The sequence below is a fragment of the Danio rerio genome, chromosome 1 (assembly GCF_049306965.1).
Source record: "Danio rerio strain Tuebingen ecotype United States chromosome 1, GRCz12tu, whole genome shotgun sequence".
NCBI lineage: Eukaryota > Metazoa > Chordata > Actinopteri > Cypriniformes > Danionidae > Danio > Danio rerio.
Window position 1 is genome coordinate 41,953,353 of NC_133176.1, and position 14,148 is coordinate 41,967,500.

The 14,148-nt window shown below is 34.9% G+C and overlaps 1 protein-coding gene across 6 annotated transcripts in view; it reads right to left on the bottom strand.

The window, feature by feature from the left end:
- Window positions 1–512: 512 nt before the first annotated feature.
- vegfc (vascular endothelial growth factor c) overlaps window positions 513–14,148 on the bottom strand; it is a 58,128-nt gene continuing 44,492 nt past the window's right edge. For 5 of the 6 annotated variants that reach the window (XM_073928564.1, XM_073928636.1, XM_005159998.6 and 2 more), the window contains exons 5-7: window positions 10,502–10,605; window positions 3,683–4,001; window positions 513–1,484 (exon numbers count right to left, since the gene is read on the bottom strand). In XM_073928564.1, coding sequence (XP_073784665.1) covers window positions 1,370–1,484; window positions 3,683–4,001; window positions 10,502–10,605 — 538 coding nt within the window. In that variant the 3' untranslated portion in view covers window positions 513–1,369. 6 annotated transcript variants of the gene reach the window in all.

Sequence of the window (14,148 nt, forward strand, 5' to 3'; positions counted from 1 at the left end):
TAGTTATTTCATGGTGATTCAGTGTGAGTGCACACATGTTATTTTTATCAGGTCTCTCTAGGGATTGTGCAGCGGATGCAGATGGCTATGGTACAAACTGTTGCAATCCAGGTTTGCAGGGGAAACCCTCATTTTTGCTGGAAACAGATAAATGGTCCACAGTTTTACAGCATAAAATCCATACTAGCATGTCAAAGTATGCGGACGGAAGAGGTAATACAGTCCAGATGCAAAAGTGATATGACTTTAGATCTAAAAAGCCCTGCAGAAAAGGAGGAAGAGTGCATAAATAAATATATATATAAATGTGTGTTGGCTGAGGTTAAAACACAAGAGGCCACCTGCTGTACGAATATGCTAGAAGACAAAATACGTGCTGGATTTAGCTCATTACTGATCCGTCCCATCTGATGGCTTGAAGATTATGGAGCTACAGGGGGTTTTTGCGGAATGAGAAACAGTGAAAAATCACACGCACACTTTTGGCAGGCATAGACGCAAGGACTAGGATGGAAGCAGAGGTGATTTATTATATTTACAGTGTCAAGCTGAAACAGTGGGCGGATACCAAGTGGAGTCGGGCCAATCACATTGCTTCTATTTACACACCCATTGAGGTCAGGAGTCTTGATGCGACCACTGATCTCCAAGCTTAGAAGTCATTCACAACATAATTTTCACCTTATACTGCTTTCACAATGTGACGTAAGTGGAATTCATTCATCCATGTGTATATTGTCAGTCATGTCTATGTAGCACCGGTTTTCCAGATTTTGCAGATGCTGTTTTTTCCCTGCCTTTTCACTTGCGTTGTGATGGTCTTAGATTGTCAACAAACATATTTTTTTGCTGGCTTTGCATGATCGCTTTGATGAAGTTTAATATGGAATGATGAAAGATGCATATATTTGGTAGTCAAAACTGAATACATTTGAATCATGTGCAGTATTACTTTAATAAGATAGTCTAGCTTATAAATAAGTTAACAATATACAACTTTATACTTTATTTTACTGGACTTAACATGATACAAAAATATTGATCACAGTGTTTTTCTTTTTTCCTTTTTTTTTGTCTTTGCAAAGGTTCGAAATGAATGAGTTGCAAAACATTTCATGGCAATAAATTATATAATCATTATCCGACAAAAACATGGCTCGTGGCTTTTCTGTCTTTCAGTCCTGGATAGCTCAGCCCATGCTTGATATGTGGGGTTGAATGTAGACTTTTTTGTGTGTGTCTCCCAGTTTCTCCATTGCTAGTCCACATGACTACGCATGTGAGTCTGATAAGCAGTAGCCGAACGTTCGCACTGCTTCAAATGCCATTGTCCGTTAGCATTCAGCGCCATCTGCACTGTTGGTTGGGTTTAGTCCAGTCTTCCCCAGTATGTGGGTATACAGTGACACAGTTCCTCACTGAAATACTCATTTTCCTTACATTTCCTTCTCTTGGGGTCCACGTTACATGGAGGCCGGACACAGCTGACAAAAACAGAGGGAAAATTGATGATATTTAACATAATCAGTGTAGCATGCAAGTATAGCTGAAATATTTTGTAAGATAGTACAATAATTTATTAGCACTACTTGAAAAAAATCTATGTACAATGATAATAATAGGGGATATTTGAGTATATTTGTTTAGTGTGATAATTTAAAGATACATTTATTGCATTTTGTAAACATCATGTTTTTTGTACTAGTTACATGGGTCAAAACTACAATCAGTAAATTATTTTCAAAAGTTATTTCCTTTCAGTTTCCTGCATTTCCTCTTTTTAAAATGTTAATATTTTAAAATAAAACCAGTTTGCATTTGTTTTTTGTTTTTTTTGTAGTTTTTTTTTTGTTTGTTTTTTTGTCATCTGTATTTAGAGAGTTCCAGAGAAGTGCCATAATAAATTTTCTTATAAACAGCATTTTATCTCAGCCTCATATGATTATGTTCAGTTATTTTACTTTAAACACAATAAAAGAAACCTATTATTTGCCATAAAACTGAAAATAGAGAAATTACAGAAATTTCAGATGGTTTTTGCATATAAACTCTTGGTCTGAGTATTAACTTTTAATATTAGTGCATCCCTAACAGTGTTGAGTTTAATTGTCTATAAAGTGACTAGTTGCTGTAATTAAGTGAAGTTTAGTTTTAAACTAATTTCGAGAGAAGCATGTTCTCATGATTTACCCAGCTGGTCCACATTAACTAATTATGATCCTCCAATCAAAGGATCCCAAACCACTATATATATCCTCATTTCCTTTCTACAACTATCTTCGTCTGGAAGAAACCCCCCCTCCTCCCCTTCTTCCTCCTTTATCCAGAATGGGCGGCACGGTGGCCCAGTGACTAGCACTGTTGCCTCACAGCAAGAATACCAATGGTGTTGGGTCCTCGCTGAGCCATCTGGTATTTCTGTGTGGAGTTTGCATGTTCTCCCCGTGTCCGCGTGGGTTTCCCCCGGGTTCCCCGGTTTCCTCCCACCATCCAAATGTGCTCTATATTATAGATAAAACAAGCCTAAACCTTTTTTATAATGTCTTACTCTCAGGAAGTTCGCCTTGGCCTCAGCAGCGGGGGAGTTTGAGATAGACCTGAGCTCAATCTCCACTCGCCCTGCAAAAGGGGGGGAGCCCTGGGCTCGAGGATCCCTTGAGCTCAGGGCTCTCTCCCGGGACAGCATGCCAAACAAGCTATGTATAAATCATGAGCTAAGTGTGAACTCTTGAAATTACTTATGTAGTTTAACGATAAAGTGAAGATTACTTTTTACTTCACAGGATTACAAGTTAATTACAGTTATTTTTGCTGTAAGTATTGTAAATTCAACAGTTTTCTGTAATTTAATTTAGAGAAAATGAGTTAATTATGTTTGGTTATACAAATGATTATTTGTCCGGACAATTAATTTGTATATAGTTGCAATCAGAATTATTACACCCCCTTTGATTTTTTTTCTTCTTTTTTAAATATTTCCCAAATGATGTTTACAGAGCAATGGAATATTCACAGTATGTCTGATCATATTTTTTCTTCTGGAGAAAGTCTTTATTTATTATTATAATTTTTTTGCTAGAATTTAAATAAAATAAAATAAAAGCCATTTTAAGATCAAAATTATTAGCACTTTTAAGCAATTTTTTTCCCCTGAAAAAAGTCTACAGAAAAAAACAACCTTACAAAATAACTTGCTAATTACCTAACCTAGTTAACCTAATTAATTCTAAATTATTTGTTATTAAAACTATTATGTTTAGAAATGTGTTGAAAATAACAAGGGGAAAAAAACAGGGGGCGAATAATTCACGGGTTTTAATAATTGTGACTTCAACTGTTTTGTGTGTGTGTGTGTGTGTGTGTGTGTGTGTGTGTGTGTGTGTGTGTGTGTGTGTATATATATAGTCAAACTTCAGAAGTTTCCTTTATTATTATTATTAGTAGTAGTAGTATTATTATTATTAATTCTGCTAGTAGGACACATTATGACATATTATTTTCTACTGGTTTCAACACTTTCATATGATGTGAATTTGCTGGAGAGAGTTTATCAGATTTGAAGTTAAAGAATGCAGAAAAATGTGAAACTACTAAAATGTTTTAGGGGGAACCTGTACCTCTTATGACAGCTGAAAAAAATGATTTAACACTAAGGCATTGCATAATGACAATCTTTTCTCACCTGCATGTGGCCGGGTGAAACCGTCTCCCTTTTAAGAAGCACTTGTTAGGGGACTCTGTGCATTCACACACACATTTGGTGCGGTTGAGAGGTTGACTCCTCGGACACACTTTGGCACAGGTGCACTGGCAGGTGTCCCTGTTGAAGCTCTGTTGAGGCCCGCAGGAGGACGGCTGTGCTTTACACACACACTGGCATGTATTCTTGTCTAGGTAATGGTGTGGTCCGCAGCCTGCTTTTCTTAGCTCTTTTCGGCATTCACACTGACACGTCTCCTCATCCAGCTCTTTGTCAGGGCCGCAAAAGTCCGTTTCAAAATCTGCAGATAGAGTGACAAGAAACAAAGTCTTTATTTCATGTTACAACCTTTTTTGTGAGGAAATCTTTGGTCAGTGGTATGGAATGCCTGGCCAATTCCCAGAGTGTTACATAAGTAAAGAACAATGTCCAGCATGCAACTGTTTAGCAATACAGCAGTTCTACCCAAAATTCATACATTACCCCAAAATGCCTAAATACAGACGTTTTTCTTTACAAACTCGATCAAAATGTTAGATTTGGTGGCTAATTCGAGTATGTATACACTTTTCTTTGTATAGAAGTGTATAAAATGGTCTCTGAAATCCTTTTATTGGCATATTTGTTGGCAGATCATTAAACTTAGAGTTTATAATCAGCAATATAAACTCACAGTATGTTGTCTCTGTATCTGCATACTAGCTGAACATTATGGCATTTAATGCAGAAAGATTTTAACTTTTGGTTGTTGTCACATTCGTGTCATGGTGGTATTTTTGTAGAGTGGTTTGCCATCGCCATTTTGAGACATTTCTCTTGGGAAACTCTGTTAGGGTAAATAAAAAAATAAGTATATTTGGTTTTCACTGGAAAGGTACCATGCTGGTCTGGTTTTGTTGAAGAGACCTCATTTAAAAAACGACTTCTTTCACAACACAGACGGATTTTTAAAAAAGGCACAGTGGATTGAGCTCGCATATATGATTTCACAGAATGTATTCCCTTTGAGAGATGTGGGGTTAACCTCATTTACCATACTTGAGATTTCAAGTCTGCATTTATTATGATTAAAATAATGTGAAGGGCACTTGTTCTTTTAAAAGTTGTGCAAATGTTAGCTTATAACATTAGAAATACCTTCTAAAAGCATCATTAATATAACATGAATGGCCTGTTCTATTTTCAATAACTTGCTCAGTGGTTAGCACTGTCGCCTCAAAGCAAGAAGGTCACTGGTTCGAGTCCTGGCTGGGCCAGTTGGCATTTCAGTGTGGAGTTTGCATGTTCTCAGTTTTTGTGTGGGTGCTCCGGTTTCCCCCACTGTCCAAATACATGCGGTATATGTGGATTGGATGAACTAAATTGGCTGTAGTGTAGTGCGTATGATTGCGAGAGTGTATGGGCGTTTCCCAATAATGGTTTGCAGCTGGAAGGGTATCCGCCGCATAAAACATATGTCGGAAAAGTGACATATGAAAAATCAGAGACTGAGCTGAGCCAAAGGAAAATTAATGAATAAATGAGCATTGATATAACATGGGACTGAAACACAAATAACATTTATTATAACCAAAAAAAGTTAATATGTTGTCTAACTGTAGGTTTTAAATGTCAATGCTATTAATATTTATGTTATTAATGATGTTAATATCTTAATGTGAATTTTTTCTTCTTTTTCTAATTTTTTTAGGGGGTTCCACCTTTATAATAATGGGGCAGTGGAGATTATAGACAGGAAAGCATTGGGAGCTAATATAATATAATATAATATAATATAATATAATATAATATAATATAATATAATATAATATAATATTATATAATTTTTGGCTTATTAAAAATGAAACACGTACAAAAGCAAACAAACAAAAAGCCTATTACATGTCTATTGTTCTGATGCTTGGAAACTCCTTTTTGTCTTTAACCCATATACAGAAACAAGAAAAATCTGTATATGCGGTGAAATGCTACACCAAACAAAATCCAGCCAAAGTTGCACACTCTGACAGCAATCCATGTTTTTGCAATGGTGCTCTGTCATGGTCAAGCCACATAACTGCTCTCAAAGCATTTCAGCTATGCTTATGTGCCTCTGAGGACATACACAACAGACTTGGGGAAGAGATGAAAAAAGAGCGACAGAAACTGGAGACAAAATGACCCTTACACTTTATATCAGTATAGCATCAACTCATTTTATGAAACTTGCCATTACAGCTGAGGAAAATCTTGCTACCTTTTGTTTTTTCAGTATAGCATGAATATATTTTATGTAACTTGTCATTGCAGCTGAGGAAGATCTTGCTAGACCTTGAAGTGAGCCTTTACTTTGTAAGCATACTTATGAAACTGCACAACTTGAAAGAAGCAAATCTGCATTGGTTGGCAAATACAGTATTCAAAGTAAGCTGACCCACAAGATAATGTGCAAGCAGGGTGAACTAATGCATTTCTGTCAAAAACGAGGCCAAGTAAAAGGTGATGTGGGACATTTTCATGAAGCAAGCAAAAAAGAATAACAATCCTGACACATTCCTCCTAGTGTGTCTTCTTTAGCAAAGATTAATTTCACCCATGTTTCACTCCCCAACCTACAGTGGGGTTGAACACAAATCTATTGTTCTGCTTCAGGATGACAGTCAACATAATTGGCCAGCAAGGTATAGCAACAAAACCAACCACACCAAATCAAACTGTCTTTTCAAATTAAATGCAGTGCCCCAATATTTGCGCACACACATGCGACATACTGTATATGCATGTCTATTTTGAGAACCTCTATCTGCTGCTCTCAGGACTCTGGACTTATGTTCGCCTCAGGGTGTTCTGACTGCATAGCTTATGCCGCATGTATAAACCGACAGACTGCTATATTTGCATCAGGTCTGACCCGTCACATTTGCTAACCGTAAGTAGACAAGTATGTCACTGCCATTGCATTGAACCTGAATTACATCATACTCCACCTGAGCTAAAACTTTTGGTTCGAGATCAGTTAGAATAGTGAGAAGCATTACATTTTAACCAAGCACAATATGCTGGGGTTGTTTAGCTACAATTGTTGCCACAATGGAGAAAGCAGCCACTCTGGCAGCAATACAGAAAACTCAATGTGTTTTTTATAGGCCTTGTGGTGTTGTAGTCATGGGTGTTGATTGGTGAGTTCTGCTTTTCTGGCAAAAATATAGAGGTTTGCTTTGTTATTCTGATCACAAACTATCTTCTTTAGTCTGGGCTGGTAATTGTATTTCATCCGTTAGTTAAGTGTGCATAAAAAATCTATGAATTACTACATTTGCAATAGGTATATTGAAATTCTTTGTAAACAATGCCATATTTAACACTCAAAGCATACTCTTGTGCACAGCAGAACATCCTTTAAAGTCTTTTGGGTATGTTCACATTTGTAATTTGTTTGGTTCTTTTGGCCTGGAGCCAAAAACAAAATTAAACATTTAGTTCTGTTGGAAACATTTTAATAACTGTCACGTTACGGGATCGAAACAGGAACAAAAACAGGGTGTAGGATGCAAGTGCAGATTTTGAATGTGAAATAGTGCAGCGACAGTGACAAAAATCCAAAAATCAAAGTGACAAAGTAGCCAACAAAACAAACAAACGAGGAACTCAAACAGATTATACTCAAACTAGACTTTAACAACTAGGACAAGATACAAGAGCAAGATAGGGAACTACATATTAACAAGGACGAATACGAACTGATGAACAGAGGATAAATGACTAAATAGACTAAATAGTCCAGGTAATCAACGGTGAACAGAGATAGCTGTGGTTGCAAATCAGTGTATATGAAAGACCGGGTGTGTGCGCGAAAGAATGTATGGAAATGTAGTTCTTAAGCCACTGTAGTTCGCTAGGAGTTGCTGGCAAACTACAGTGGCATCTGGTGGACAAACACAGTCATGACAATAACAGGCTCACTGGAAATACATGTTTCAGCTCACAATATTGCAACATTGCAAAAACAAACTTCAGCATGCGTTTGAATGCAGTTTCAAAATATAATGAACTCTAGAGGGCAGTATGATGCCAACAAATTTAGTTCTATTTCACATTAGTGACAATTACAGGGAATTATATTTATATATAATAAATTTATTTATAATTAATAAATAAAATTATATTCGTTTTATTTTATTTTTCTTTTGTCTGTGTTCATATTTTTATATCATCTTTCCCAAGGTTTGGAGGACAGCACTGTCACTTAATCATATGAAATGAACTAAAGTAAATTTTAATTAAACCTAAAATTCCAAGTGTGAACATGCCCTTTAAATTAAATTATGCTTCACTTGATATCACTTGATTCATCCTTGTCTAGTATATGTGCCTTTTTTTATACAAAGTTAACAGTTAATGAAATGTACATTTGAAAAAAGAGCTGTGTTTATATATATATATATATATATATATATATATATATATATATATATATATATATATATATATATATATATATATATATATATACAGTGGGGATCGAAAGTTTGGGCACCCCAGGTAAAAATTTGTATTAATGTGCATAAAGAAGCCAAGAAAAGATGGAAAAATCTCCAAAAGGCATCAAATTACAAATTAGACATTCTTTTAATATGTCAAAAAAGTTTGATTTTATTTCCATCATTTACACTTTCAAAATAACAGAAAACAAAAAAATGGCGTCTGCAAAAGTTTGGGCACCCTGCAGAGTTAATAGCAAGCACTTCCCCCTTTGGAAAGCTGAGACCTGACAGTGTTATGGATTGTTCTCAATCATCGTCTAAAAAGACCAGGTGATGTCAATCTCAAAGGTTTTAAATTTCCAAACTCATCAAACTCATCTGACCTTGCCTCAACAATCAGCATCATGGGTTCTTCTAAGCAGTTGTCTAGAAAACTGAAACTGAAAATAGTTGATGCTCACAAAGCAGGAGAAGGCTATAAGAAGATAGCAAATCGTTTTCAGATGCCAATATCATCTGTTCGGAATGTAATTAAGAAATGGCAGTCATCAGGAACAGTTGAAGTTAAAGCAAGATCTGGAAGACCAAGAAAAATATCAGACAGAACAGCTCGCAGGATTGTGAGGAAAGCAAGTCAAAACCCACGTTTGACTGCACGATCCCTCCAGAAAGATCTGGCAGACACTGGAACTGTGGTACACTATTCCACTATAAAGAGATACTTGTACAAATATGGTCTTCATGGAAGAGTTATCAGAAGAAAACCTCTTCTACGTCCTCACCACAAAAAACAGCGTTTGAACTTTGCAAATGAACATATAGACAAGCCTGATGCATTTTGGAAACAAGTTCTGTGGACCGATGAGGTTAAAATAGAACTTTTTGGCCGGAATGAGCAAAGGTACGTTTGGAGAAGAAAGGGCACAGAATTTAATGAAAAAAACCTCTGTCCAACTGTTAAGCATGGAGGTGGTTCAGTCATGCTTTGGGCTTGTATTGCAGCCAGTGGCACAGGAAACATTTCACGAATAGAAGGAAAAATGGATTCAATCAAATTTCAGCAAATTTTGGATGGTAACTTGATGCCATCTGTGAAAAAGCTGAAGTTAAAGAGAGGATGGCTCCTACAAATGGATAATGATCCTAAACACACCTCAAAATCCACAATGGATTACATCAAGAGGTGTAAACTGAAGGTTTTGCCATGGCCTTCACAATCTCCTGACCTCAACATTATTGAAAATCTATGGATAGACCTCAAAAGAGCAGTGCGTGACAGACAGCCCAGAAATCTCAAAGAACTGGAAGACTTTTGTAAGGAAGAATGGGCAAAGATACCTCAAACAAGAATTGAAAGACTCTTGGTTGGCTACAAAAAGCGTTTACAAGCTGTGATACTTGCCAAAGGGGGCAGTACAAGATATTAACTCTGCAGGGTGCCCAAACTTTTGCAGACGCCATTTTTTTGTTTTCTGTTATTTTGAAAGTGTAAATGATGGAAATAAAATCAAACTTTTTTGACATATTAAAAGAATGTCTAATCTGTAATTTGATGCCCTCTGGAGATTTTTCCATCTTTCCTTGGCTTCTTTATGCACATTAATACAAATTTTTACCTGGGGTGCCCAAACTTTCGATCCCCACTGTGTATATATATATATATATATATATATATATATATATATATATATATATATATATATATATATATATATATATATATATATATATATATATATATATATAACAGTTAAAATACCCTATGCATAAAGGTATGCATACCCTAGTGCAACTGGTATTAACCCAAACTATTCATTCATTCATTCATTCATTTATTTATTTTATTTTCGGCTTAGTCTCTATTACTCTGAGGTCACCACAGCGGAATGAACCGCCTATCCCAAACTAACTGTTGGAAAAATAGTGTTGTCCTGTTTTGTTCTAATTCTGTGTTTTCTTTGTTTTGGGAAGTGTTTTGTATGTCTTCTGTCCAAATAGAAGCAGATTTCACCCTGCAGTCCAACTGATGTAACACCACTTGGTCCACTTTTCTTTAGGAAGATTAAACAAGTCACTTTCACAACTTTCTGGTTCAGCCTTGTGCTAAATTACTGTGTGTTCAGGACGTGCCCTTAAATTTGTCATAGCATGCTATAAAGCTTCATATAATTTCAGTACAAGATATGACCTCAGAATAAATCCATTAGAATTAACTGAACATCAAAACTGAAGTCAGTAAGGAAGAGTTCTCATGATTTCCCTCTTTTCAATAGATTTGTTTCTCTTTCACAAAGAAACACTTATGAACAACACTGTAAACATGTGCATTAGCACTTACCAGAATGTGGTTTTGAATGAAGGGTGTCAGGCAGCAGCACACATTTGCATAAGTGATTACTCCAGCTGTGATTCTTTGGGCATGTTTTATTTGCCACATGACATCTGTGGAGGAAATAAGTGATTAGCAAAGAGACTGGCAGTAGTGTGGCATTTAAAACAAAATCCGCAATAAACCCAGCATAACAGTTTCAATTTAACTCAAGTGTTGATAATTCAAATAATGACTCCAGAATAGGCCCACATGGAATCTGCGTGCATAGAAAATATCTTGGAGAAAGCGGCAGATTTTTGAGTTTATTTATTTATTTAAATGTGTAAATACAGATTCATAAAATTGTATTCTAAATTTCTGTAATCTTGCTGAATAATTTGCAGATGCTTAGATTATCTGTGTACACTCCAACTGCTAAAGTAATATTTTCTGTCATTTAGTGGATGTATTATATAAGAAGGTTACTGTAGCTTTGTTTACCAAACAACAACTCTGGGTAATTGGATTTGAATAAAAGTGAAATTTATTTTATATTGTATGTGTTATGTTTTTAGATTTTATATGCATATCATTCTGAATATGTTCAAAGAAGTCAGCAGATCATGTCTGGCCCTTATCATAAATAATGAACAACTATTTTATCTTGTTCATGTTTTACAATAAGTTTCCATTAATGCCAATGAATTTGCTAACATGAAATAAGAATAAACAATACTTGTACATAATTTATTATTCATAATTTAACATTTACTAATGCTTTAATAAAATCTAAAGCTGTGCTGGTTGACTATAATGAAGAATGAAGAACTTTCTTCAATTTTTCTTCAATGAAGAACTTTTGTTTTCTTTAATGTTAGGAAAGATGAATGAATACTGTCCTAAATGTATTGTTCATTGTTTGTTCATGTTAGTACTGTAAATACATTAACTAATGCAACCTTAAGTGTTACCTATATCTCATTTGATCACAAACTATCTTAACTTTTCTGTAAAGTAGTCATTTTCCTTTCTTAAATTGAATAAATAGACCTTCTATTACTTCACTGGCTACACATCTATTTTATTTACAAACTCTTGATTTCTTCACTGAACACACCTCAAAGGAACTATTTAAAAAAAAAACACACAACCTTTTCTACTGTGTTCTTGGTTTGGCACGACTCTGGAGGTCTATTAACAGGATGGAGGAGTCAGAGCTTTTTTAAGACAGAAGGAAGGAGGGAGTGATGCTATCGCAGTCCCTCGCTGTCCTGCTAACCAGTAGCACATGTTCTAGCTGGCATGGAGGTCATGTTGAATGTAGAAGCCCACTACAATCCTTTGAATCGTGAAGAGTGAAGATCAGATTTTGTTTAATAGCTTATTTAGATGCCACAAATATTGATATGTATCTTAAAAACAATACATTTGATTTCCCTTTAAATGCAATGCTCTGTTCCTGCACAATAAATATCAAGTATTTATGCCACTAGCAATTATAAAAAATATACATTTTGACTGGACACGTCTCGACCTTCTAAAAAAATGGTATATTATATTTTGACATTCATTCACACTAGTAACATGTGCTAGTATCTATGTAGGAGTGGGATTTGACTGCAACCTCATGTTTCAATACCTTCTGATCATCAGGTGCCAATAGCTATTGCAAATTCTTTAGTTCTTGTGCAATACACTAAGCATTGCAGCTAATTCTGCAATTCAATGTGATATCTTAAACCCCTAACAGCAAAACTAATGTTGTGTGTGACTTTTTGTTTGACGTTACTTGCAAAATCCAATTTACCCTTTACAATTTACAGTAGCTTTGTCTGTCCCATAAACGCACATGATAAGTGAAAGGAAAGTGCCTAAAGATAACATGCAAGACTGCTGATTTTCAGCAAAGGGGCAAAGAACATAGGTTATAGATTAAGGAAATGGAAATGCGGGGAACAAGTATTAATAATTTAGGAATGCTTCGTTTCTGTTAAGTGTCATAGTAAAGCTTATTTATTTTGCTATTGCGTTAACTCATCCCGAAGCTTCCTACTACCCTGTCCCATTGACTGTAGGTCATCGCCAATCTGTTTTTAGTCAAAAGATCACTCAAGTGAACATGTACCAACTTTTCTATGATTTAATAAATTTGTCTGTGATTTCACAAAACCCGTCTTTAATAAAAAACTATTAGGGATGAACTCGGCTTAAGTAGCATAAGCCCACAAAAACCCACAAATGAGATTCATAATTTAGAACACATAAAAACTAAACAGGTTATTATTTTAACCTCTTTCCTTCCTAAATGAGAAAAGAAAACAGAATAGTAAACAGATTTACCAATTTACAACTTATAAATAAATAAAACTGAAATACAAACAGTACCAATAATGAAATATGCCTCGTTCAGAACTTTTGTCAACTTTTGTCAAAAAAACAAACAAAAAAAAAAAAAACACTTGTATCACATTCAGTAGAAGTCAGAATTATTAGCCCCCCTGAATTATTCGCCCCATTTTATTTTTCCCCAATTTCTGTTTAACGGAGAGATTTTTTTCAGACTATTTATAAATATAATAGTTTTAATAACTCATCTCTAACAACTGATTTATTTTATGTTTGCCATGATGACAGTGAAAAATATTTGACTAGATATTTTTCAAGACACTTCTATAAAGCTTAAAGTGACATTTAAAGGCTTAACTAGATTAATTAGGTTAACTAGGCAGGTTAGAGTAATTAGGCAAGTTATTGAATAATAATGGTTTGTTCTGTAGACTATCAAAAAAAATTTACTTAAAGGGACTAATAATTTTGTCCTTAAAATGGTTTTTGAAAAATTAAAATCTGCTTTTTTTTCTAGCCGAAATAAAACAAATAAGACTTTCTCTAGAAGAAAAAATACTATCAGACGCATTGTGAAAATTTCCTTGCTCTGTTAAACAAATAATAAAAAAATATTTAAAATATTTAAAAAATCAAAAAAAAATCAAAAGGGGGCTAATAATTCTGACTTCAACTGTATGTAATGGGTAATGCAATTTGTAACAACAACAACTACAAGAATAATCACAATAATTTAAAAATACTGAAATATGAATATCTCAATCAAACGTGATCTTCTCTGAAACACTCAAACACCAACTTTAGGTTTTGCTGCAAATATATTGCAATATTATAAACAATAAAACTAGAATTATATCAAAATATAACTCAAAACATGATTAGCAAAAATACAGAAATATGAATGCAGAAATATCAAAGATTCAAATCTAGCTACAACCAACTCTTTTTTTTTTTTCATTCCATTTTCTTTTCCAATCTCCAACACTTTCTATCAGGAGCATCCAAACTGAACACATGGACTAGCAAATCTTCTGTCTGCTCCATTATGCATCTATCTACAGCCTCAGATTTAAAGTCCAGGGGGGCTGCAGCTACTGGGCAGTGAAATCACAGTCTTCCCCCAAGATAAACTTTACTCTGGCTTCTCTATTTTGAAGTGATATGAATCTCCAAAATTGGAAAGCAAGTGCTACTCTAGTGCTACGAATGGATCAACACTGGTGTGAAGTGTTGCTTTGCTTTTCCAATAAGTGTGGACTGGGATTTGATATTGCCTGCAGGCAAGAAAAATGATATGGAGCAACCCGTCGAGGAAAGTCCTGTTCTAT